Source organism: Gymnoscopelus braueri (assembly GCF_963280865.1).
Source record: "Gymnoscopelus braueri genome assembly, chromosome: 9".
Classification (NCBI taxonomy): domain Eukaryota; kingdom Metazoa; phylum Chordata; class Actinopteri; order Myctophiformes; family Myctophidae; genus Gymnoscopelus; species Gymnoscopelus braueri.
The window spans coordinates 33,866,824-33,889,169 of record NC_137610.1 but is presented as its reverse complement, the minus strand read 5'-3'; the positions used below and the strand labels follow the sequence as shown (position 1 = coordinate 33,889,169).

The following is a 22,346-nucleotide window of genomic DNA, read 5'->3' as shown; positions in this document are numbered from 1 at the left end:
TATAGTTTAATTGATATTAATTTATTACTGAATTAATTTTGGGAAAATGCGAAGACTCCCATTCAAGTATTTTTCTCTCAGAAACCATAATAAGGGCTACAGTTACAACACTTGGAGGGGAAGTTCATAGTCCAGTGGCCTTCATATGAAAAAAATATTACACCAGTTGGCCTCATGGTGGCGCTATAACAGCCCACTTTATGTTTCGGCCTCTTGAACCGTAGGTTGTATAATCAAAATGTCCTTTTCCCTGGATTCCTTGGGCAACTCAACTCCCTATATAGGCCACGCCCATTTGCGTCTGTATACATTTTCCGCCATTTTGAATTTTCTTTCAAACACACTTTTTGCTCCTCCTCCAACAGATTTTGAGCTGATCTCACAAAAATTGGTACACATGATCTCTGGACCTATGCAATAAACCCGTACTAGCGGAATTTTGGTCCCTACCGTTCGTCCGTAATAGGCTTCTAAAGTTAGTGGAGGGGTCTATTTGACAAAAAATGCCAAAAATCATGCATTCAACACCAAATGTTATTCACATGTCGAGGGTCATGTACTCAACGAATCGCCAAAAGCATTTCCACTTTGACCCATAGGGGGCGCCACTAATGCGCAAAATGTAAACATTGATGCAAAAACATGATTTTTGGTGGGATCAATCCTCTCAAAATGAAATACAAGAGTAAATACAATGTATTTGGCTTGCCAAAATTGTGGGAGGAGCCTATTTATTAATAACAAAACGCCATATATCACGAACGCAGGATCCGATAAGCACCAAATTTGAATCACATCACAAGGCGCTATTCCTCGGGTCCCAGCGGCCGCAACCCACAACTTGTGTCGGTGCAACCACACTTGCAATTTCCCAGAATTTCTCGTTTTTAGTTATTTTGTATTGTAGGCTTAGTACTTCAGTAGCCTACAATAAACTGAATAAAGTGGAATGAGTTTACAAATTAATTGGTGGGATCCAGTGAAGAATTAGAATCCGATTTTTGGCCAAGTTCACATAATAATTACGTTTTAATAAAGTAGATAAATCTAATGACAATTATACATTTCAAGGGTCAATGTATTTACAGAATTAAACCGTGCCATATGAGTAGCATATTTCACTTGAAAGTAGCGCAGTGCGCAGACCCAGAAACTCAATAGAATGTTTGTTTGATTGATTGATTGATTGAATACTTAATTAACAGTTTGCAAAAAACCCACAGTAAGTTCAATACAAAAGAATGCTAAAAGGATTAAACCCAAGAAAGCACAATGGCTTGATTCCATTTGGGTCCTGTGTATTCAATTAATCGGGAAAAAAAAGATTCACACTGAATATTTGGTTATACCGATCATTACAGACTTTATAGTGCATTGAACTCGTAAAGTACAGGAGGAGTGGAGTAAAGGAGAGGAGTGTTACTTGGTCTTCTCTCCATGTGAGTTGGAGTGAGTTTAACATCCGGGTGTTTTCCCTAGGCAATGGGAACCGCAGCACCACTGTTCCTTAGGCAAAGTGAAATAAATTCGCCGCACCGACACAAAAAAATAGTCCCTCTCTCCCAACACGTTTTCCTTGCACCCCGCGACGCCGATCCACCAAATTTAACGAACTTTACCAGTGAAATAACAATTTATCGAACGGTTTAGCGTCACTAAACGACCACTCTGTCCCGTTTACAAGTAGTTTTTTCCTTCCCCCCCTCTTCTTCTAGCTCCTGTGTGGAGCGCAGTGATCGGAGCTGGCTCTCAGGCTGTGTGGTGAATGAGATTGAAGAAGAGTTCTTCTTGTTTTCTACCTTTTTAGTTTTTTCCTCTTTTTGGACAAAATTACATTTAAACTAAATATACAATAACGCGGATCCGCCTTGCCGCAGAGCCCGGGAGCCTGTCTGTGACTGTTCTGGGATATTCTAAACACCGTGGATTGTTGGGGTTGTTTAGTAGAATATTTATTTATTTTATTTTCTGAGGAGAAGAGAGGAGGAGAGGAGAGGGCTGCTGTAAGTGAGTAGAGAGGAGAGTAAGTCCACATTGGGGCTCCCTTTTTTTATTTTATTATTATCACAACTTTCATTTCTGTTCTTTGTCTTTGCTGAAACTTTGCTTGTCTTGACGTCTTTATGGTCGTCTTGTGTGTTTTAACAGTATTTAGTTACAGGTGGACATTAAACAGGGAGGGGATGTTATTTTTTCCTGCTCAGTTTTTTATTCTAGGAGTTGGGTTTTTATTCTAGTGGAGGAGGGCCGACTCTTAACTTAGAGCCACATCATGTTGGCCGGGATCATTGTTTATTATAAAAATGATCACCGTTATCAAAGTCATTGAAAAAAAATGTCATTGTATTTTATTATTTTTAATAGACGCTCCAATTGCATTAGTATTGTTATTTATCTTTAAAGGTTATCATTTTCATCAGGCTAACACACAGTTGTCAGTGGGTTTCTAGCAGCATTAGCCCCGTGAAGCTAATTTATAATGGAAGCGAACGGGCTGGCTGGCTAGCTGGTTAGCGTTAGCTAACCAGCTAGCCAGTCAGCCCATTCGCTTTCATTATAAATTAGCATGCTAAATGCTAAATACCATGCTAAATGCCGTTAAGCTAAGCTAACATTATGACACTTGTTCTCTTTGGACATTGTGTGTGCGTGTGTGCGTGCGTGTGTTTTTTTTGTGTCGGGCTCACCTGGGGGAGGGATGGTTCATATGGTATTAAAACAAAGAGTTGATAGTCGGGAAAATAGTTAATAATCCCGTTAATAACAGACAGTAAATATTATGTTTGAAATAAAGCAGTTGTTATAAACAGCGATATGAGGAGGAGGAAGCTGTGGACCAGACGGCCATAGTTGGCTCTTAGAGAGGGTTATAAAACGTGTATTAAATGATAGACACATTATTTAAAAAACATGTCACTTTTAACAATTAAAACAACCTGGACGCCTGAAGCACTTTCTGCATTCATGTTGAAACCCACCATTTTATTTTATCTGTTTATGTGTCCCTTTCGCAGGCCTGCAGGGGAACTTTATTTAGACAAGTTAACTGTCCAGCAGGCAATTAGTTCAATTAAGTAACGTTAACTCTGAAACAAGACGCCACTATTTCAGTTACTGTTATACTACTGCTATTTTAAAATGTATGTCCCCACTTTCATTTTCAAGTTTAAACGTACAATAAATGTATATCAATGCACTGCATTTGACTAACCTGCAGCATCATACAGTTATAGCTTTTACATTTGTAGGCCTGTGATACCAAATATCTCACAGTTGGAGACTGGACTCCACTTTAAGTAAAAAGGCATAAATCCAAAGTGAGTTAATTGACATAAAGGAGATGATCATTTTATTGGTCCCTGTCTCCAATTAGTAAAAAGAAAACAAATATCCCACATCCTCTTCTCTTATCTTCCGTCTCTCTTCTGCTTTGGTCACTTGCTCATTCTATGAACTTTATGGATCACATGTGTAATATCTGGCCACTGGAAAAGTTGTCATTCTAGTTGTCTGTTTGATTTTAATGTTGTTTATCTGCTATTTGAACATTATTCTATTGTTGTACTTAGCAGTTGTCTCTCTGCATGAGAGCATCATCTAAATGACTATAAACACTACTGTAAAATGGAAATGTTTAAAGTGGGCTGCTTTCTCTTTCTCTCTCTGCCTCAGTAGTTACATCCCTCTCAGAGATGGGTGCATAATCCTTGCCGTCTCAGGTTCTGTGATGATGATGATAATAATAATAACTTAGAGTATCATTTGGAGTTGACGTGTTTTGGCTGTAAGAGTTTGAACCCAGATATAAGAAAACTCTAAGCATGTCGAAGGAACAGTGCTAATAAAACCAAACACTTTAAGCAGGACGGGAAGTAGATGTCCTGTTTGTGGAAATGTGTGACCTCTGACCTTGGCTCCTTTTTAGGATAAAAAATAAACCACAGCTTTTGTCATTTTAAAGTACTTTATTATTATTATTATTATTATTAATTGTTTTTATTAGGCCATAATCTTATTGTGTGTGGTAGTCAGATTTGTAACAAGCTTGTTTTCTGTGTGTTGGATTCTTTGTGTTACAGGGAAGCCCAGAGGGGTGGAATCCAGACTCACAGCCCAGTGGTGAGTTCTACTTCTGCTATGACTCCTTTTGAGGGGTAAACAGAAGGAACTGGGTTTTAAATGTCAAAGGTCATGGCTAGATTTAATATCAACAAGATCGTTACCCATAAAGGTACTTTTAAGTTAACTGTGTATTAACGATCATATGTTAGACCATTGGACACCATCTGTAGTCCTCAGGTGACCCAAGTACTTCTAGTTTTCTATCCTACCAGGACGGTAACACTTTACTTAAAGGTCGGGTCTATAATGCATTATAATTCATTACAAATGTGATTATAATGCATTATAGACCTGACCTTTTAAGTAAAGTGTTACCTGGTAACACTTTACGTGCTGTTACACTGAGTTTATAATGCACCAGCACTTATAAATTATATTATTATGAGTTATAGCACCTCATAAACCTTGTTATAAGTTGTTATGCATAATTATAAACATTTATAGCAAGTGTTATAATGCCTTATTAGTGCACTATAATCCATTATAAATGTGGTGGATAACGCATTATAGTATTTATTAATGTAAAGTCTTACCGGTTCTTTTAATACCAGACGTTACCTCTGAACGTGTAGTTTACAGCCAAGATAATAACTTGGAACATGGAAATGTGAATAACTCAGCCCCTCCCAATTAAGAAAATTATTATTTTTTTATTAAAAAAACGGATTAATTCATTGTTTTATTTTGTGTTTTGATTATATTTTTCTCCCACCAAAAATATATTGCCCCTTCCCTCTGATTAAGCATCGTGGATTTCAGGGTGATTTATTTATTCCCTTTCAACCCTACATATTTGTGATACGTCCCATAATCAACCAGAACTATATTTTGTCCAGACATGGTGGAACGGATTCTCCAAGAAAGATTATCACTATTGTTTGTAGTTTGATATATGCAGTTTATTATTATCAATATGTATCTATGTTGTAGTAGTAGTAGTAGGAGTAGGAGAAGGAGTAGTAGGAGTAGGAGTAGGAGTAGGAGTAGGAGGTAGTGCAAGTTTTGCATTCAGTGAAACTGGTTATCCAAGAAAGAAAGTCACTTCAGACAGTATTTGGTTGTATTTGAATTCCTTAGAACAAGGTATTTCACCTCTGGTCCTTGGGGACACCCAGTACTGCTGGTTTTCTACCTTACGGGTAGATAATTGCATTCACCTGCTGTCCAATGTCCCTGTTTAGACAACTAGAATGACAAGGTCATCAGGTGAATGCAATTAATTTACTGGTAGAATAGAAAATCCGCTATTTAGGGGATGTAGAGGACAAGGGTTGAATAATCTTGCCCTTGAGTGTACTAAATATACAAATGAACCTAAAACTACCATCCATAAGCTTTATATCCGTTATCTCACTCTCCCAATTTAGAGAGGTAATTGCAACGATGTCAGAACTACAGTAAAGATGGCGGCACATCTAGTGTCCAAAACTGTGTGCTGTCTGCTTCAACTAACTTTATTGACATTGTAAACCAGTTAATACATCTGTTTTGTTTTTTTTAAATCTCAGTGGTCAGTATGACCAAACAGCTACTAACTTGTTTCCAGTACACCTAGAAATAACGTCACGTCTGGTTAGATTTAAAATAGTAAAGTAAAAAATGTAATCTGACTGACTTGACATATTGAAGTAAAGTTTGCAATACTGAAGTAAAGTTTGCAACCTTTAACTTGTAATGTAACCTGAAGAACCTGAACCTGAATTAACTTGATTTTCTTGTTTAATATTCCAGCGGCTCTTTAATGCTTCAGTTGGATGCTGTTCCCACTGGAGACGGTGTTAAGGTAAATGATATGAGATTATTAAATTATTGTTATGTTTGGTTTTATTAATTATTTGTATTCATATATTGTTTTATATGGTCTGCATTACACAAGAAAAATGCTTGATAGTGAATAAATAACAGCTAATGTTTCATTCAACCAGTAAATGTCTTGACCTTGTGTTTTTCCAAGTCTTCATGCATCCCATCAAGATCTGCACTTGTTCTCTTTTAACAGACAAAGGTGTGTTAGTTATTATGTGTCAATTAACTTATAGGACAATTTGTAAATAATAGATGAAAGCCTGTTAATCACTTCATGTAGAGTATTACTCCTACATTATAGTTTATACAACTTGTAGGGTAATTTGTAACTAGCAGACAGATGTCCATTCATTAGAAGTTACTTGAGAAGTTAATTTATGTGGAGTACATTGTGTACTTTGTCTGGTAGAACTAGACTAGTTTTGTGTTAAATGCATAGCTGTGTACAGGTATGTGTGTGTTTCTTTAGTAATGCTTGGTAGCAGAGAGACTGTGACCTAGTGTGACCTTGTATTTCTGAGGACAGATGGGTAGACTGACTGGCTGAGTGTTAGACTGATTAATTGACTGATTATCTGACTGTGACTGATAGAAGTTCTGACCGACTGAAAGGAAGTCTATCCATACAGTAGGTACATTCTTCAGTCGGTAAACAATATGGTAGCACTTTCACGTATGTCCTTTTATTTGTATATAGTAGACCTATAAATGTAAGCATGCATGTATACACACGCAGATGATGGTTTCATACTGACAATAACAGTGAACAGGTGGCTCAGAGGTGAGCAACTGTTGCCTTATAGTTGTGGTTGGGTTGTGGATTTGAACCTGACGGGGGCTTTTCTGTGTGGAGTTTGCAAGTTCCCCCTGTGTTCACTTGGGTTTTCTCTAGTGCGAGAGGGGGGGGCATTTAGGGGTTAAGTGTCTTGCTTATGGGCACCTTGACACCCGGGGTCTGGAATCGAACCTGGACCTTCCGTTTCCCAGGCAGCCTCTCTACCCATTCAGCTACAGCCACAGCAAGGCAGGCCAAGGCAGTATAGGCCTTAGATCTGGAGTTGGTTCATAATCATGGGTGCTGCTCAGTGCTCCCTATAATTAGGTTGGGTTAGATGCAGAAGAGAAATTCCTGGTATATACAAATGTGCTTGATACATGTGGAAAATAAATGAAACAAATAAATGTCCCAACCCATATACACTTCCGGTCTCTTTCCTAGATACTTATATTTACTTATGTGGATATTTATATGAATTGTGTGTTTCTATATTCAGGCAGATCGTTTCCCCAGACTGGCTGGCAGATTGAGCGGCTCGATGATGGAGCTGCAGACACTACAGGACGCTCTGAAGGTGGAGATCCAGATCCATCAGGTACAACATACACCCTCAACAGCCAAGATGTCTTTGAGCAAGACACTTAAAGGGCTTTTCACATGGGAAGTGGCTGACGGACGCACCTAGTAATTGATTTTCAATGAGAGGCAAGTGTTCGGGTAGGAGTGCACAGGCAGTCTGACGGGTGTATCAGGTGAAATTGTCGCGTTCATGCTCATCTCACGTGCATCCCCGCCTATGTCGATATTAGATCGTGGACGAATAAAATGTCTCCACGATCTGCCTTTTCAGAAGAACTTTATATTTTGATGACAGATAACATTGAGTGCACATTCTATCAGTTGCAGTTCTTGTTTTATCATACTCATACGCATACAAAGTTCCCTCCCTCTTTTAACAGCATGGTTCTACAGGACTTGAGTTGAAAGCACAGATCAGTTGGTCTGTAAAACAATTTGACTTGGGTAATATGAAACTGGTTTAGATTTTCCAAAACAACAGTTAAGCATGATGTCCTACGACTCTGTCGTGCAATGATAATGGAGGCTATTTTATGTGCACAACCTCGTCGTTAGACAGAGTATTAAATTAAGCATTATTGGCAAAGTTAAGGTTTGCAAACACGTCAAACCTTTTCAATGACCTCAGAAAAAAAAGCACAAACAGTGAGTGAAGGGTTCCCAGTGTGTGCATCAGCCTCAACGACCAGTCAGCTGCTATATGACCAAAACAAACAAAGTCTAATGAAGGCATTAGACCAATGATTTTCAACCCTTTTAATTTCAAGGACCCCCAGTTTGATATGCATTAGGCCATGGACTCCCATTTGATGATTTTTTTTCCTCTGGAATCCCAATCTATGTTGTAAAGAAGTGTTATTTTAACAGTGTACAAAGGGCATCTGGTTTCTAACTCACAATCATTTAGGTGGGGACCCCCCCAAGATCGTGGATCATGGTCCTGCCTGAAAGAAATCCCACGTCAAGAGTTGAAATGTGTTGAACTTTTTTTCTACGCGACACTTTTAAACTCGTCTATTCACATGAGGAGCACACTGCGACCCCACGCATCCAATCGAGAACGCAGGTGTTGTCGCTCCCCGTGTGACAACTTCTGACAAGTCCTTAAAACCTGCGCCTGCTCACTCGGTGTCAAGTACACAGCCAGCATGTAAATCCAGAGAATATCAAGATTACACCCAGATTAATTTAGCATCTAAACAAAATGTACACCCAACCTATCATTTAGGGGTGCAACAATTAATTGAATGAATCAATTTAATCAATTATGAAAAATAATCAATTTTGATAAAGTAATCGAATTTCATAAATACCGAAAATACGATTTTAGATTGTCTATTTCTGCTATTTGTTGTGCCAAGATCAGACTGATTGATTAAAAAGAAAATGGAATAGATTTATTTTCACGTTGATGTAAAAATATTGTTTTTAAATGCACTTCTATTCGAGATATATATATATATACCGTTTTATTAACTGTCTTACTATTTCATTTTATTTACTATTTTTTATGCTTATACTAGTTTGTATTATTTTTGGGATATTAGTTTATGTAACACACTATGATGACATACTGTATTATGCATTCATACTATGTTATTGCAATTTGTTTTATAGCAGTACCAGTTTCAGCCACTAAGTGTCACTATGGAAGAGATGTTTCTTAATTATTTTCTTCCTGTGTTCCCCTCCCAGAAACTGGTTGCCCAGATGAAACAGGACCCTCAGGTAAGCTGCAGTCACCTGCTCTGTCCCACCGATGGCACTAACAAACTTCCATGTTTCCGTTATAAATTAATACATCATGTAGAACAGTGGTTCTCAAGGGTTTCAGGCCGCGACCCCCCAAAATAATCATATTTGAAGTGGGGACCCCCACCCTGACAAGCACTTGGAGTTGAGGCATTACATTTAGTTTGACTCAGTTCCACAGATAAATATTGTGAAAATAGCGTTGTGAGGCGTTGTGAGCATGAAGGTTGGCTATTTTCACAATATTTGCCTCTTTCTTCAGGTAATATTTGCCAACTTGGCCAATGTTTGACCATTTTCATAGTATAGTTTGTTTATTACTTTTGGTACAGTAATGGTCAAGTAATAAATGTGAAGATACCCTGTATATACACTTATACTGTATGTTGGTTTGTTTACTGTTGAGTGAGAAAACAATGTTGCACATTTAGGTAAATCATTTCGGACCCCCCTGGGGTTCCCAACCCACTGTTTGAGAACCTCAAACTCTTTCACGTCAAGAACCCCCAAATTAATATGTATTTGGCCTCAGACCCCATCTGATAATATTTTCTGCCAATGACCCCCATACAAGATTTGTGAAAATGGTACAAGCTCTCAACTCGTCGCAATGCGTTGTGAGCATGTAGATCTGCTATTTTCAAATAGCCGATATATAGGGTTAAAGTGGTTAAACTGATTTTGGTGCTATATTTGATAATGATTTACATTACATTTTGCGGGGGACCATCTGGAACACCCTCAAGGACCACTGGGGGTCCCCACTTTGAGAACCACTGGTCTAAAAAGTCTGCATTCGTGTTCATGGTCCTACTGAGATTAGTTTAGAGATGACTATCTTTCCTCTGTTTTGCTGCATCTCTCTTTGTGTGCGTCTCTCTGCATGTCTCTTCTCTCTCTGTATCTATTACTGTAATTTGAGAAAAACTCTGCTTTTGAGGCTTATATCAGAACTATATCAGAAGGCCGCAGAATCGTGTGTGTGGGTGTGTGTGTGTGCGTGCGCTAGTGTGTGTGTGTGTGTGTATTACTGAAGGAGTGCTGAAGCAGACTTTGTTGTTGAGGCTGACTGTTGGTGTTGCAGCAGACAGTTAATATTGGCGTTGAAGGAAACCGTTGATGAAGCAGACTGTTTGAAGCAGATTTTTGATGTTGAAGCTGACTGCTCATGTTTAGTATTGAAGAAGGCTGTTGATGTTAGTGAAGCTGACTGTTTATGTTTAGTGTTGAACAGACTGCTGGTGTTGAAGCAATCAGAAGCAGACTGCTGGTGTTGAAGCAGACTGTTGGTGTTGAAGCAGACTGCTGGTGTTGAAGCAGACTGCTGGTGTTGAATCAGATTATTAATGAAGAATCAAACTATTCATTATGAAGAAGCATTTTGTTCTCTGTGTGGTTTTTCAGAATGCTGATTTAAAAAAACAGCTCCATGAACTACAGGCCAAGATCACAGCTCTCAGTGAGAAACAGGTAAGTTTAATACAAACTCTTTACTGCATTAATACTGTATCATCACACTCCATTGTTATGCTACTGCTGGCAGCACTGTACTCTACACCCTTCTGTGGAGTGTATATGATGGATGACACGTGTAGATGAGCAATTCATTACGTCCAACAGTAGATTATTATAATCGTCAATTCCTACTGGCAGTATTATAATCAATGAATAGAAAGGAGGACATGTGAGTACATTTTGGACAGACAATATTCCCCTGATCTTGGAAAGATCATGGAAGGAAGAAGTGAAGTACCAGAATATAGACTAGACATAAGGAGGAGTAGAAGGAGGGGAAGAGACTGTAGAAGGATATTGTTTTGAAATTAGCCAATGAGAGTTTACTTTGTCACATTGACTAAATGTTTTAAATAGACTAAAGACTATTGGTTGAAATGAACCGCAGGCTTATCACCACTCTGGATGATTGGACATTTGTAATTGGGTTCTAGTTTCCATGTTTTCTTCTATCCTGCTGGAGAATGGTTTCAGACAGGCTACCCAATTCTAGCCTGACTGAATCATTTTGGAACAAAAAGTCAAGTGTCGTTGGATATTTAGGGAAGTAACTGATCATTCGTCCTCCCGGCACGATTTTCTTTCAGACATGTTGGAACCGGTTACACATTCTCACATTCTTTTCACTGAAAGATCTATATATCTTACTGAGTAAAACAACAACCTGCAGTCTAAACCTGCAGTCTAATAATGTGGCCTCTCTGTCCAATCTTTAGCTAACAATAAGTTACTATATGTGCAGTGCATAGTAACTTGTGTGAACAAAGCCATACAAATCACAATGTGGTGTTCAGTGGTGCAAGAAAAGTCATGATGGCATCATCCCCGCGTTGACAAACTGGCTGTCTAGTGTGGCGACTGTCTGCATCTTCTTTGGAAACGGCAATCTTGATAAATATTTAATTTAACCCATTCAATCCGGGAACACATCTGTGTCATTTTAGATTTGAGCTATAGCCATTATTTTATACTTTGGCTATTCAAGAATAGCAGATATACAAGCTCATAGCGCAGCACTGAGTGCCGCGCTATGAGCTTGTAGATCTGCTATTTTTTTTTTATCATAAACATTTGTGCAAATCTTTGAATATATATATATTTTTTTCAAAGCGAACATTTGTAACTCAAATCTTTGCTTCTGGGGGTCCCTGGAACAAAATATTTTGAGATGGGGGGGGGGTCCACAACCAAATGCATATAATTTTGGGGGTCCTTGACATGAAAAAGTTTGAGAACCACTGATATTATAGCAACATACGGTTTTCAGAAACCTCTTAGGATTTAGAAGACATTTGTAGATGTGTTCCCGGATTGAATGGGTTAATGAAGAATCAAACTATTGAAGAAGCATTTTACAATGTCACAAGAACAACTAATGTTAATTCTCTTAAAAATACATTTCAATGCATGTATAGATTAAGGTTGTGAAAAGTATCGATACTTTTTTCGATAACACGTGTTGAAAACGATACTATCGCTGTTATTTACACATTTGGTAATATTTAAATTACCTAAGCAATACAAAAACGCATCTACTATCCACGAAGTGGAAAATCAACTGATCCCAGACCTGTGGCTACATCTCGTGACTGTTACTGGAGGCAGAGCCAGAGGCACACAGAGCATCGCTACAGCTGCATTATACTGCATGCACGACTGGATGTCAACACAACCAGCGAGAGGCGATTTATTATGAATAGATGTATTAGTCATGGCCCTAACGTTAGTCCAAAAATAACAAAGTAGGACTGCTTTTTGGCAATATTCTGCCTATGAGGTGGAAGCGGATGGAAAGGCAAAAGATTAGCAAAAGCAGATCTGCAAAAGTTGACAAACTAAATATCTTAAAGACCTGCACCCAGATCTCTTCAAAGACTTAGGTAATGTTGTGTTAATATAATTTATATATTTTTTATAATGTGCTGATGAGCTTAAGAAACCTTCCCCTGCACGACCAATTTATACTCCATGACAGTGTCACATGCTGAAAAGAACAGATCTTCAAGTAAACAATGCATCACAGTTCTTGTAGGTAAATGACACCGTCATGTGACGGAGTCTAAATTAGCAATTATTGTTCCATAGAGCTTTAAGAGGCAGTGGCCATTGGCCAAATGAATGCAATATAACTGGGCCCTTTTTTGGAGTGGGCCCTATGCAAATGTATATCTCTAAGCATTAACTTGACTGATCTAATGTTTCTCTCTGTTCCATCTGTTTTGATTCTAAAAGAAGCAATATTGCTCAACAAAAAAATTGTAATTGTGTATTAACACATAAACTGCCATGGACGCAGATCTGCGTCCTATTAAATAAAACCGTGGGCTGCCAGAATAATCTAGAACGCAGATCTGCGTCCTATTGTTTAATTTGGTTAATAGACGATCACACTGTTTTATTTACATTCCGAGATCAGTTTCGTTTTCCACTCACCTCCGCTTCACCCGGAAGCAATTTCAGCGATTTCCGTTTCCGGTTTCCGGTTTTAGCTTGAAAAATGCGCTCTTTAGGCCAAAACATGGTTTTCACACGGTATAAAAAACGAACGGAGAGCTCCACTGTTGATTTCTTTAGTCTGGGTGACGAACAGTCATCGTCGTCGTTTATCACAACGGTCTGGTCGGCAATCGGCGATTGTCGAAAACGTCACATCCGGTTATGACGTATGGACTGTTTGAGCCTGTTTGGGGGGGGTCGAGTGAGTCAGCGAGTGATCTGCTGGTCGATCTGTCGTATGTGTTTAAAACCGCAGCCAGCCAACTTAAATGAATTTAAATAACAAAACAAAAAAACACGCAAATCGCTGGCAAGGGGGTGAGTACATTATGAATAAACTCTGGCAGTCAATGTGTTAATACATTACATTTAGGAATTATACTATCAAATGTAATTATAGATTTCCTCTCATAGCATCAGGGAGATGCTGAGAAGGACACCCAGACCGCTACACCCCAACATATTTTTGTATTATTATTTCATTTGATCATTTATTTATAGGGGGGAATCCCACTGAGATCACTGTACTACTGTGTTTACACGTTAAGGCAAAAAACAGTAGAGAGAACAGAAATAATACCAGCACAGTTTATTTCTTACAATTGTGTTGTGTTCAGTGTTAAGTCTCTAATTTAAAAAAAGAAAAATATTTTGTGTGTCTAGGACTTCTTTTTGCCATGGTATCGAAAGAGGTATCGAGTATAGGCTTTTCAATACTAGTATCATATAAAAATACATTCTGGTATCTTGACAACCCTAGTATAGATTATCCACTATACAATCCAACTTTAACACTCTTTTGTGAGATGCACATAGTGTATGATGTTGAATCTTTTTAAGTCCAGGCTCAAGACTCTTTTATTCACAAGCCTTTGAATCTCCCTGGTATGGTTGAATTCTATTGTTTTTAATGATGGTTTATTTGTGTTTTATTAATGTCTCATATATTGTTCTGTACAGCACTTTGGTTCAACAGGAGTTGTTTTTAAATGTGCTTTATAAACTTGATTTGATAGTGACGTGAGCTGTGATTGGTCTACTTTTATGGGGATACTGTATGTACATACAGACAGACAAACCCTGTTCTAGATAGTAAAAATATATATTTATGTAATAGTCTATGTTTTTAAGTGGACAATATTGTGTCTTGTAACGAGTCTGGTTGGAGTGTAGCTTTTGGAGGATTTACCAAATGACAAGATAATAAATGGTAACTTTTTTCCTAGACTAGGCCGGTGCCTGTTGGGAATGATGCCCGTTGGGAATGCATGCCCCTCAGGTTATGCAAACGTGTGCTACCCGTTGTCTGAGTGCATTCATAGATTGGTTCTGATGTCTTAGGTCATTGTCATGTTGGTTTACAGTTGGAGAGTTCAGTCATTGTAACTGCTGCACATACAATGACTGAGCAAGTAGAGGTTTCAAGGACACGCATAATAACAAGAAAGTCTGAAGGAAAAAAACACAGCTACACTGTGCCACCTGTCTTAGATGGTAGCAGCTGTGTTCAAACTAATTCATAGTTGTTTTGTCACTATTGCATATGACAATTGATTGAATAGAGAAAATAACAAATTGTGGCAGGTCAGTATTGTATATGCAGGATTATTGAGCAGATTATTACTATGACAATATTATAATGATTATTGATTACTGTTCATTATGAGCAGAGCGGTCTTGTAGCATTGAGGATCTGCTGGAGAATGCAGTGTTGTTGCCAAGCAACACAAAGACTTCATCTGTTGATTCTGGGTTGCAAATATCATTGTTCTGACATACTGTCGTGCGTGTGTGTGTTTGGGGGGGGGGGGGGGGGGGTGCGTGTATGTGTGTGTGGCCTGACGGAGAGAAGGAAAGAGAGAATGAACGCCTTTAAAACTTTAACATCTTTGCAATGTGTTGCTGGGGTAACGCAAATGCTCTGCAGGATCCCCAGGTATATTGCATTTGGCCTGTATCTAAATACACTTTTAACACCTCTGTCCAACAGGCTCTTTGAAGTGACATCTTGTTACTATGCTGTAACTGTTTGTTAGTGAGTAGTGAATCAATTGCATTCAAACCCACAACCATGTAAGCAGTTTCATACAGTAGTTTTAACTTTATTGTATCACTTTGTATCACAAGTTTACATGTGTGAAAGATTTATTTTTCTACAAGCGCCCAACATTTTGCAGTTTCAAGAAAAGAGTTATAAGGGTAAAGAATAGAGAACGAAACAAAGTCGGATAACAAAAAGACACAATGGGCCCGATTCACTAAGCTGGTCGAAATAATGTGTAAATGAAGCGACTAAAGGAGGGTGTATTTTCTCTAAGCTAAAACCGACGTGCAATTCACGAAGAGGTGTGTAAATCCCTCAAATGTACGGATCACAGTTGTTCCTCATTTTTGCCTGAAGGTCAGAGGCGTGTTCATGTGGGAGATCATTTGCATCATGTGGGAGAGCATTGCTCCATGCCCCATTTAAGACCATAAGGTAACTGGAAACGGGCGAAAAACGACGCAACTCTCCAAAAGGGACAGATCTACAAGCTTATAACGTGGCATGACGCACCACATGACAACTTGTAGATCAAAGGAAGAGAGTCCCTCACGTGATTAAACATTTACGTAAATAAGTAAATAGCCAACTCTCACATGTAATGATAATAAGACGTTTGTTTACAAAGTTTAACTTCACTACCAAAGTCTAATAAAACTTGGAATGGACATTATATAAGCCCTTTCTACTGAACATCGCTCACTCACCTTAGCCAAGGTAAAAAGATGCTGCTGGAATATGAGATCATTTTGATCAGAGTTTTATTGATTACTGAGGGGCTCCACTACATCGGAATTGAAAATGGAGTAATGGCTTTTCATACATAAGTATCTCTTGCCTGGCCGTGGCCACGGTAGAAGCCTGAACAGAGTGTGGCTGGGGTCAGGTAGTGAGTGTCCTTGATGTTCTGCTCAGCCTTGGCTACGCCCTGCTTCTTGCATATACTATGCCAGAGTGAGGGAAGCTCCCCTCTTACGATGCACTGAGTTGTTAGCACCACTCTCTGTAGCGCTTTGCAGTCAAAGACGGTCTTGCTCCCAGACCGTTGGGATACTCTCGACTGTGCTGTTGTAGGATGACACACCTGGGGGCTCACACCTGGTTTATCTTGTTGTCATGAAGAATCCTATTCTCATCCTTCTACATCTTCTTAACCTTTACCTATAACTCCTCCCCTCTCCAGAAAAAGGTAGTGGAACAGTTGAGGAAGGAGTTGATGGTGAAGCAGGAACCAGAAAAGTTGCAGCTGCTGGTTCAGAGTTCTCCAGCAGGGGTCGACAAGCAGCCTATCCTCCTGCAGAACATAACCTGCCAGACCACCCCACAGGGGGTCCTTCAACAGGTCAACACACACACACACACACACACACACACACACACACACACACACACACACACACACACACACACACACACACACACACACACACACTACGGCTACAACTATAGATGATCTTTTTAGTGATTATGCCTCCGTCCGTCCATGTGTCAGCAGCTAATCTCTGGCATTGCTGGACTGATAGATTAGAATAGAATTTCCACACACACTCCCAGTAGGCCAAGGAAGAACACCCCCCCCCCCCACACACACACACACAAATTCTTCAAATCGGCCTCATATTAGCTTTATAACAGGCCTATAACTCAACCCTTTTCCCCTTGGATCGTGATGCAACTCCCCATATAGCCCACACCTATTTACGCCTGACAAGTTGTTCTTAAATACACACTATTTGTGTGCTTTTTTATGCCTTAGGTAAACTTTAAATGTCTTTTTATGCCTTAGGTAAAACACTTTGAACTGATTGTATTGACTTACTGTACATTTTATTTGATCCATGAACAGACGCTGACAGTCACTCCTATCCTGACCACCAAGACACTACCTCTGGTGCTGAAAGCAGCCACCACGCCTGCGTCCGTCCTGCCGCAGCGCCCGGCAACTGTCGCTATGGTTACCACCGCCATTACCGCCACCAAGCCGGAATCGCAGAGCACACCAATCAACCTGCAGGTGGCTGGCAGGCTAGCCAATCAGGGCTCAGAGCCCGTTAGGCTGTCTGTGTCCAAGAACGCTGTGGTGGTAAGCTTTGCCCACTTTATACTTACTCCTCCTCACCGTCCAGTCATCTGTCATCCTCCTCTCAGCTCTGACTGATTGCAATCCAATCATAATTCAAACAGACCTCCATGATTATGGATTTAGATTATGTTTTCCTTTGGCATCTTTTTGGACAGATGTCAGTTGAGGGAAGTATTTGATAGAACAGTGCTTCTCCACACCAGTGTTCAGGGATCCCTAGCACTGCAGCACCAGTCGTCCTGGACCAGCATAACCAGGGGTCCCCCAGGACCGGAGCTGAGAACCACTCCTGTAGTAAAGAAGTTCCGAGTACAGTCTAGATGTTGTGTGTTAGGATGTGTGTGTTTTTGTGTGCCGGGCTGTGTGTGGTGGCCTTTCTACCAACCAAGAGTTTCCCGCTCAGAGATGTTTAGCTTAATCCCAGTCTACTCTACTCCTCCACCAGTAGATACAGTATCTAACTCGCACTACTAATTGAAATGTGCAATTCAGAATGTTCAGTTCACCAAAAACAGCTTTATGTGCACATTATGTGCTAGTCTGTTAGAATGTCAGTATTGCCAGGAGTTAGAGAAACCATATAAATTATATTGAGTGATAGAAGTAGTATGTTAAACTGGCATTTATATTCAACTATAATTGTACTGGTCTTTCAAGTAGACCTGAGTAAAGCTATGTTGTAGGTTCGGAGATGTTAAGCTGACAGTTGTATCCACAGCACTGAAATTGGATAGGAATGGCATTCCACTGTCTGCGGTGGCAATTCGGGTAATACAGCATAAGAAGGAGATAATGGAAATGCTTTGTGTCAATGCTGTGCAACATGAACCAATTACAGCTCTGTGATTAGTGTAATAGTTATACATCCACAAACGGTTAACACAGTTAACACCTTAACTAGCATCGCTTGACATATGTAAGTGGAGAAGAATATTAACACTCGCTTAGCTGAGAAAATATTCACATCAACACCTGTACTTCACAGAAACATAAATTCTTTGACCCATTTGCAGTATAGGCATTTGTCTTGAAGACGAGCTAAATGCCATTTTGTGAGTATCTTACTTCCTACATACCACATACAGTACCGTCCTTTGGTAGATGTCTTGATATTATTGGGTGAAATTGGTTGGTACCTGGTGTAAGCACGCATGATGCTTTAGTTTGACGGAGTTTTGATTTAAAATTACACAGAAATTGAAATCATAGGTTTTGGCATTATTGTTAACTATGTCCCCAATATGACCGGATACACTATAAAACATGTTATTTTTTTATTTTTTTCAGCTCGTCTTTAAGACTAACATCTAGTAGTAAGATAAGAATTAATTCAATTTGATATCAGTGCTTGAAATATTGGTGTTGCACAGCCTGTATCCGTGTGACTTGCCGTAAATCGGCACATAGTCCAGTAGTACAAAGAAAATGTCTGCCTTTTCAACCATCCTGGAATGCTGATTTTGAATAGGCACGCTTGTTCCATCCAGTTCCAGGTCTCTGGTTGTAGCCGTCCTGGTGTAGACTGAGGAGTAAAGATGTTTAGCAGTAGCTGAGATGTTTAACTGAGAGCTGGAGCGGCGTCCGTAGACCCTCTATCTGTCCTGGTTTTGTCTCAGGTGCAGGCCACCACCACCTCCTCTGCCCAGCCAATCAAAGTTCCTCAGTTTGTCCCTCCTCCTAGACTGACGCCTCGACCCACTTATCAGCCACAGGTGCGTCCCGATAAGCCCTGCCCCTCAAATCCCTGATCCCACCAATCAGTGTGTGAGGCGATTTGCTGTCTGTCCTGCAGAGGGCAGCATTGTTGCCAAATGCTTAAGCCTGGCACTAAAAAGATGGCTGCTCCGTGCTCTTCTCCTTTTCTTTTACACCTCAGATGTTGATAGCTTATCCCGCCTGGTTGTTTTTGTGTGTATCTGCGTGCGTGTGTGTGTTTGTCTTGGTTGTGTAACCTCGTTTTCCTGCAGCTTAGTGTTTTGTGTTCCTGGCTGTCGGTGTGTTTTAGCTTCCTGACCCGACTGTCATGTCTGTCTTGCTGGGAATAATGCCAGTGGGAGCTCAGTATCACAGACTCTTACATGTGTCCTTAAACGTGTGATATGCAGCCTTATACTCAATCTTATTTGTCTTTATTAACATTCTTATATCCTCATACTCAGTCTCATAAAGCCTCATAAACAGTGTTTTTGTATGTCCCCACTCTGGGGAATGTTACACATAATCTCCAAACTACTATAAACAGTCTGGCACTAACTCATTTATTTTCAGATTTAATTTGTTGTCTTGCCAACCACACATCCAATGATCCACATACAGTACTGTCTTTTTTTGGAGAATTCACTCCACTGAAGGCTGCATCATCAGTTGCATAAATACCGCCAAAACCTCAATGCCGATGCTCTTATAGAATAATAATGAAAATACCTTCAGAACAATAAGTTAGTTTTAAAATGTGTTTGTAAAAATTCTTGAGGGTTAGGCTCAGATTATGTGGATATCGCTGACAGTGTCACATTGGCATTACCCAGCAGTCTTTTCTGTGTTTTGTGTGCTGGTCGTTGACTGCTCTTTGGATGCTTTGTTCTGATAGGTCAGACCTAAACCTGCTACACCCACCAACGTGCCCATCGCCCCGGCTCCACCCCCTCCCATGATGGCTGCCCCACAGTTGCTACAGCGACCAGTGATGCTGGCTACCAAACTCTCTGCCTCCTCACTGCCATCTTCGGCTGCGCCGATCCACCAGGTCCGCATCGTTAACGGACAGCCCTGTAGCCCTAACCCCACCCCACCCATGTCCGGCAAAACAATGCAGACTACCCCTCTGACGGGCATCGTTATTGCCACGGCGGTGCCCGGCATCTCTTCAGCAGCGACACGTCTCGTCAGTGCTGCCCGTCCTGCCCCAAAGCCCACCCCTAAGCCTGCCCCTTCCTCCACAAAGCCAATCCAGATCAGTAGCCTGGGCTGTGATACCAAGGTAAGTGTTGTCAAACAGAATAAACTTTATTTAATAAACGTTACTAGGTTTGGGTGAAATGGAAAGAAATACATACAAGTTTAAACAACATGTTCCCACCCCAACTCGTCAAACAAGGCGTGCCTTGCCGATGCTGTGAATGTCGTCTAGCATCATGTGTAGACATCACAGGACATCAGAGCTTCCACAATATCATGATTGTGCTCACTTGTGATGACAGAATGCAGACTCAACATTGAATACAAGGCAATGTTGCCATTAAAAACACTGAAAAGAATCTAAAAAACATTGACAAGGGTGTGATGCCCTAAATCAGCAGCGTCCATGTTGCATACTAATAGGTTGGGAAATGGTTATGGTCATTCTGTCGTTATCAACATAGTACGCAAAAGGGCATCCGCAGTGACTGCATCGGACGCCATAGCATCTGATCAAGCGGCAAAATATCATAATCATTATTATTATGAGAATTCATTGGTTTAAATTAAAAATGAGATGGAAAAACACATAAAAACATATTGTAAGTATTAATATATAATTTGAAGATACACTAAGAATATCTGCTGGCTGATGCAGAGAGAAATACACAAACATGAATGCATCATCATATAGACACCAAATGGATCGTGTCGGCAGGCAGAGGAATGTAGTAGACTAAACGAGTAGACCCCAGACAGTAGTAGACTTCACTAGTAGATGGCCAATACTCCAGACTGCAGTAGACTTCCATAGTACAGTATATGGTCTATAATAGTAAAGTATGACCGGTCTCATCTGGAATGATTGTTCATGTTTAAAACACAAAAGCCTATTCAGAAACGGGGGTAACAATTTCTCTAACTTGTATATCTATTTGTATTAAATAAACAATTTCATAAATAAAGGGCAGTAGTTGACGGTAATGAAGTAGATGTACTCAAGTACATCTTTTGAGTATGATTTTTACTCCACTAAATTTCGTTGATAAATATTGTACTTTTGACTCCACTACATTTCTATGTTGTTGTTTTTTTGCATAGCTTTGAAGTCAGCTATTCTAAAATGTGACAGGCCTCATGCTGTGTTCCTCACAGGAGGAGATCACTCACAGTACCCACTCTCAACCATAATGTCTCAACTGAAACGACTTACATGGCAGTTGGTAATGGTGAGGGATGCATACCTGCCATTTACAGCTAGACATATTGGACATTTTAACATCTTACTTAGCTGTAATTATCCTGTCGCTCAAGTTAAACAGAGCTTCTGTGCTTGTGAAAGGCTTTTAGTGCAACTGGATTGATCTTCAGCCCAAAAAGGGGAATTATTAAATGACAATGGCTGATCTTTTTGTTGATTTGATTGCTTTTCAAGGCTGAACATTTCATAGGAGTTCCTATAGGCTTTGTGTTTGTAGCATAATTGCTCTACAAGCAAGTCAGTGCATTCATTAGGTGGTTTCAGGGAGTTACTGTAAATGCCTTGTGAAAAAACAGCAATGTAGAAAATGTGCTTAATTTGAATACTTACAGGTAAAAGCAAGTACTCCAGGACTTTCAATCGAATGAAAATCTGACTGAGCAACGTTTACTTACAGTGGAATCATATTTCATCAGGAGTATCTATGCTTTAACCCAAGTTATGGGGTTTTGTACTTTGACCACTACTGCATATTTTCAGATATAAAAATATTTGGATTTTGCTTGTTTTGTTTTTGGTGTGAGTGTTTTTTTTTTTTAATCTGTTATAAAACTTACCTGGCTGATTTTTGCCTTCCCCTTCCTCCTCTCCTATTCTCCATCTCCTCTCCTCTTTCCTCTTACGGTTTCCTTCCTCATCCCTCCTCCTCCTCCTCCTCATCTATCCTTCCTCTTTTCTAACACCTCCCCTGTCCTTCCCCCTCGTCTCTCCTCTGCAGACTGTTAAAGTATCAGGAGGAGCAGCAGAGCGGAAGATTGTAGTGAGCCGCCCCACTCCTCCTCTGTCACCTCCTCCCGTTGCTCCTCCCAGACCCAAGAGGGAGGAGAACCCACAGGTACACTACATTGATTGGTTTGACATGACAGTATGTTTACATGGACTGCAATAATCCGACTATTGGCCTTATTCTATATAAGACAACATTTTGATTAAGCTGTTTACATTGGTTGCTTATAGAACTATTTCGTTCAAATTCCTGTTTACATGCTCCGGAGCACGGCCCGATTAATGA

At 39.9% G+C, this 22,346-nt stretch overlaps 1 protein-coding gene across 9 annotated transcripts in view; it reads left to right on the top strand.

Moving 5' to 3' along the window:
• phf21ab (PHD finger protein 21Ab) overlaps positions 1–22,346 on the top strand; it is a 38,663-nt gene that overhangs the window by 1,531 nt on the left and 14,786 nt on the right. For 3 of the 9 annotated variants that reach the window (XM_080438731.1, XM_080438729.1, XM_080438723.1), the window contains exons 1-11: positions 1,730–2,003; positions 4,080–4,119; positions 5,854–5,905; positions 7,203–7,301; positions 8,981–9,013; positions 10,442–10,507; positions 16,276–16,434; positions 16,939–17,175; positions 18,792–18,887; positions 19,766–20,155; positions 22,053–22,169. In XM_080438731.1, the coding sequence (XP_080294857.1) occupies positions 5,864–5,905; positions 7,203–7,301; positions 8,981–9,013; positions 10,442–10,507; positions 16,276–16,434; positions 16,939–17,175; positions 18,792–18,887; positions 19,766–20,155; positions 22,053–22,169 (1,239 nt within the window). In that variant the 5' untranslated portion in view covers positions 1,730–2,003; positions 4,080–4,119; positions 5,854–5,863. Of the gene's footprint in view, positions 1–1,729; positions 2,024–4,063; positions 4,120–5,853; positions 5,906–7,202; positions 7,302–8,980; positions 9,014–10,441; positions 10,508–16,275; positions 16,435–16,938; positions 17,176–18,791; positions 18,888–19,765; positions 20,156–22,052; positions 22,170–22,346 lie in introns of those variants that run through there. The other 6 variants (XM_080438727.1, XM_080438728.1, XM_080438726.1 and 3 more) reach the window with 5 other exon arrangements.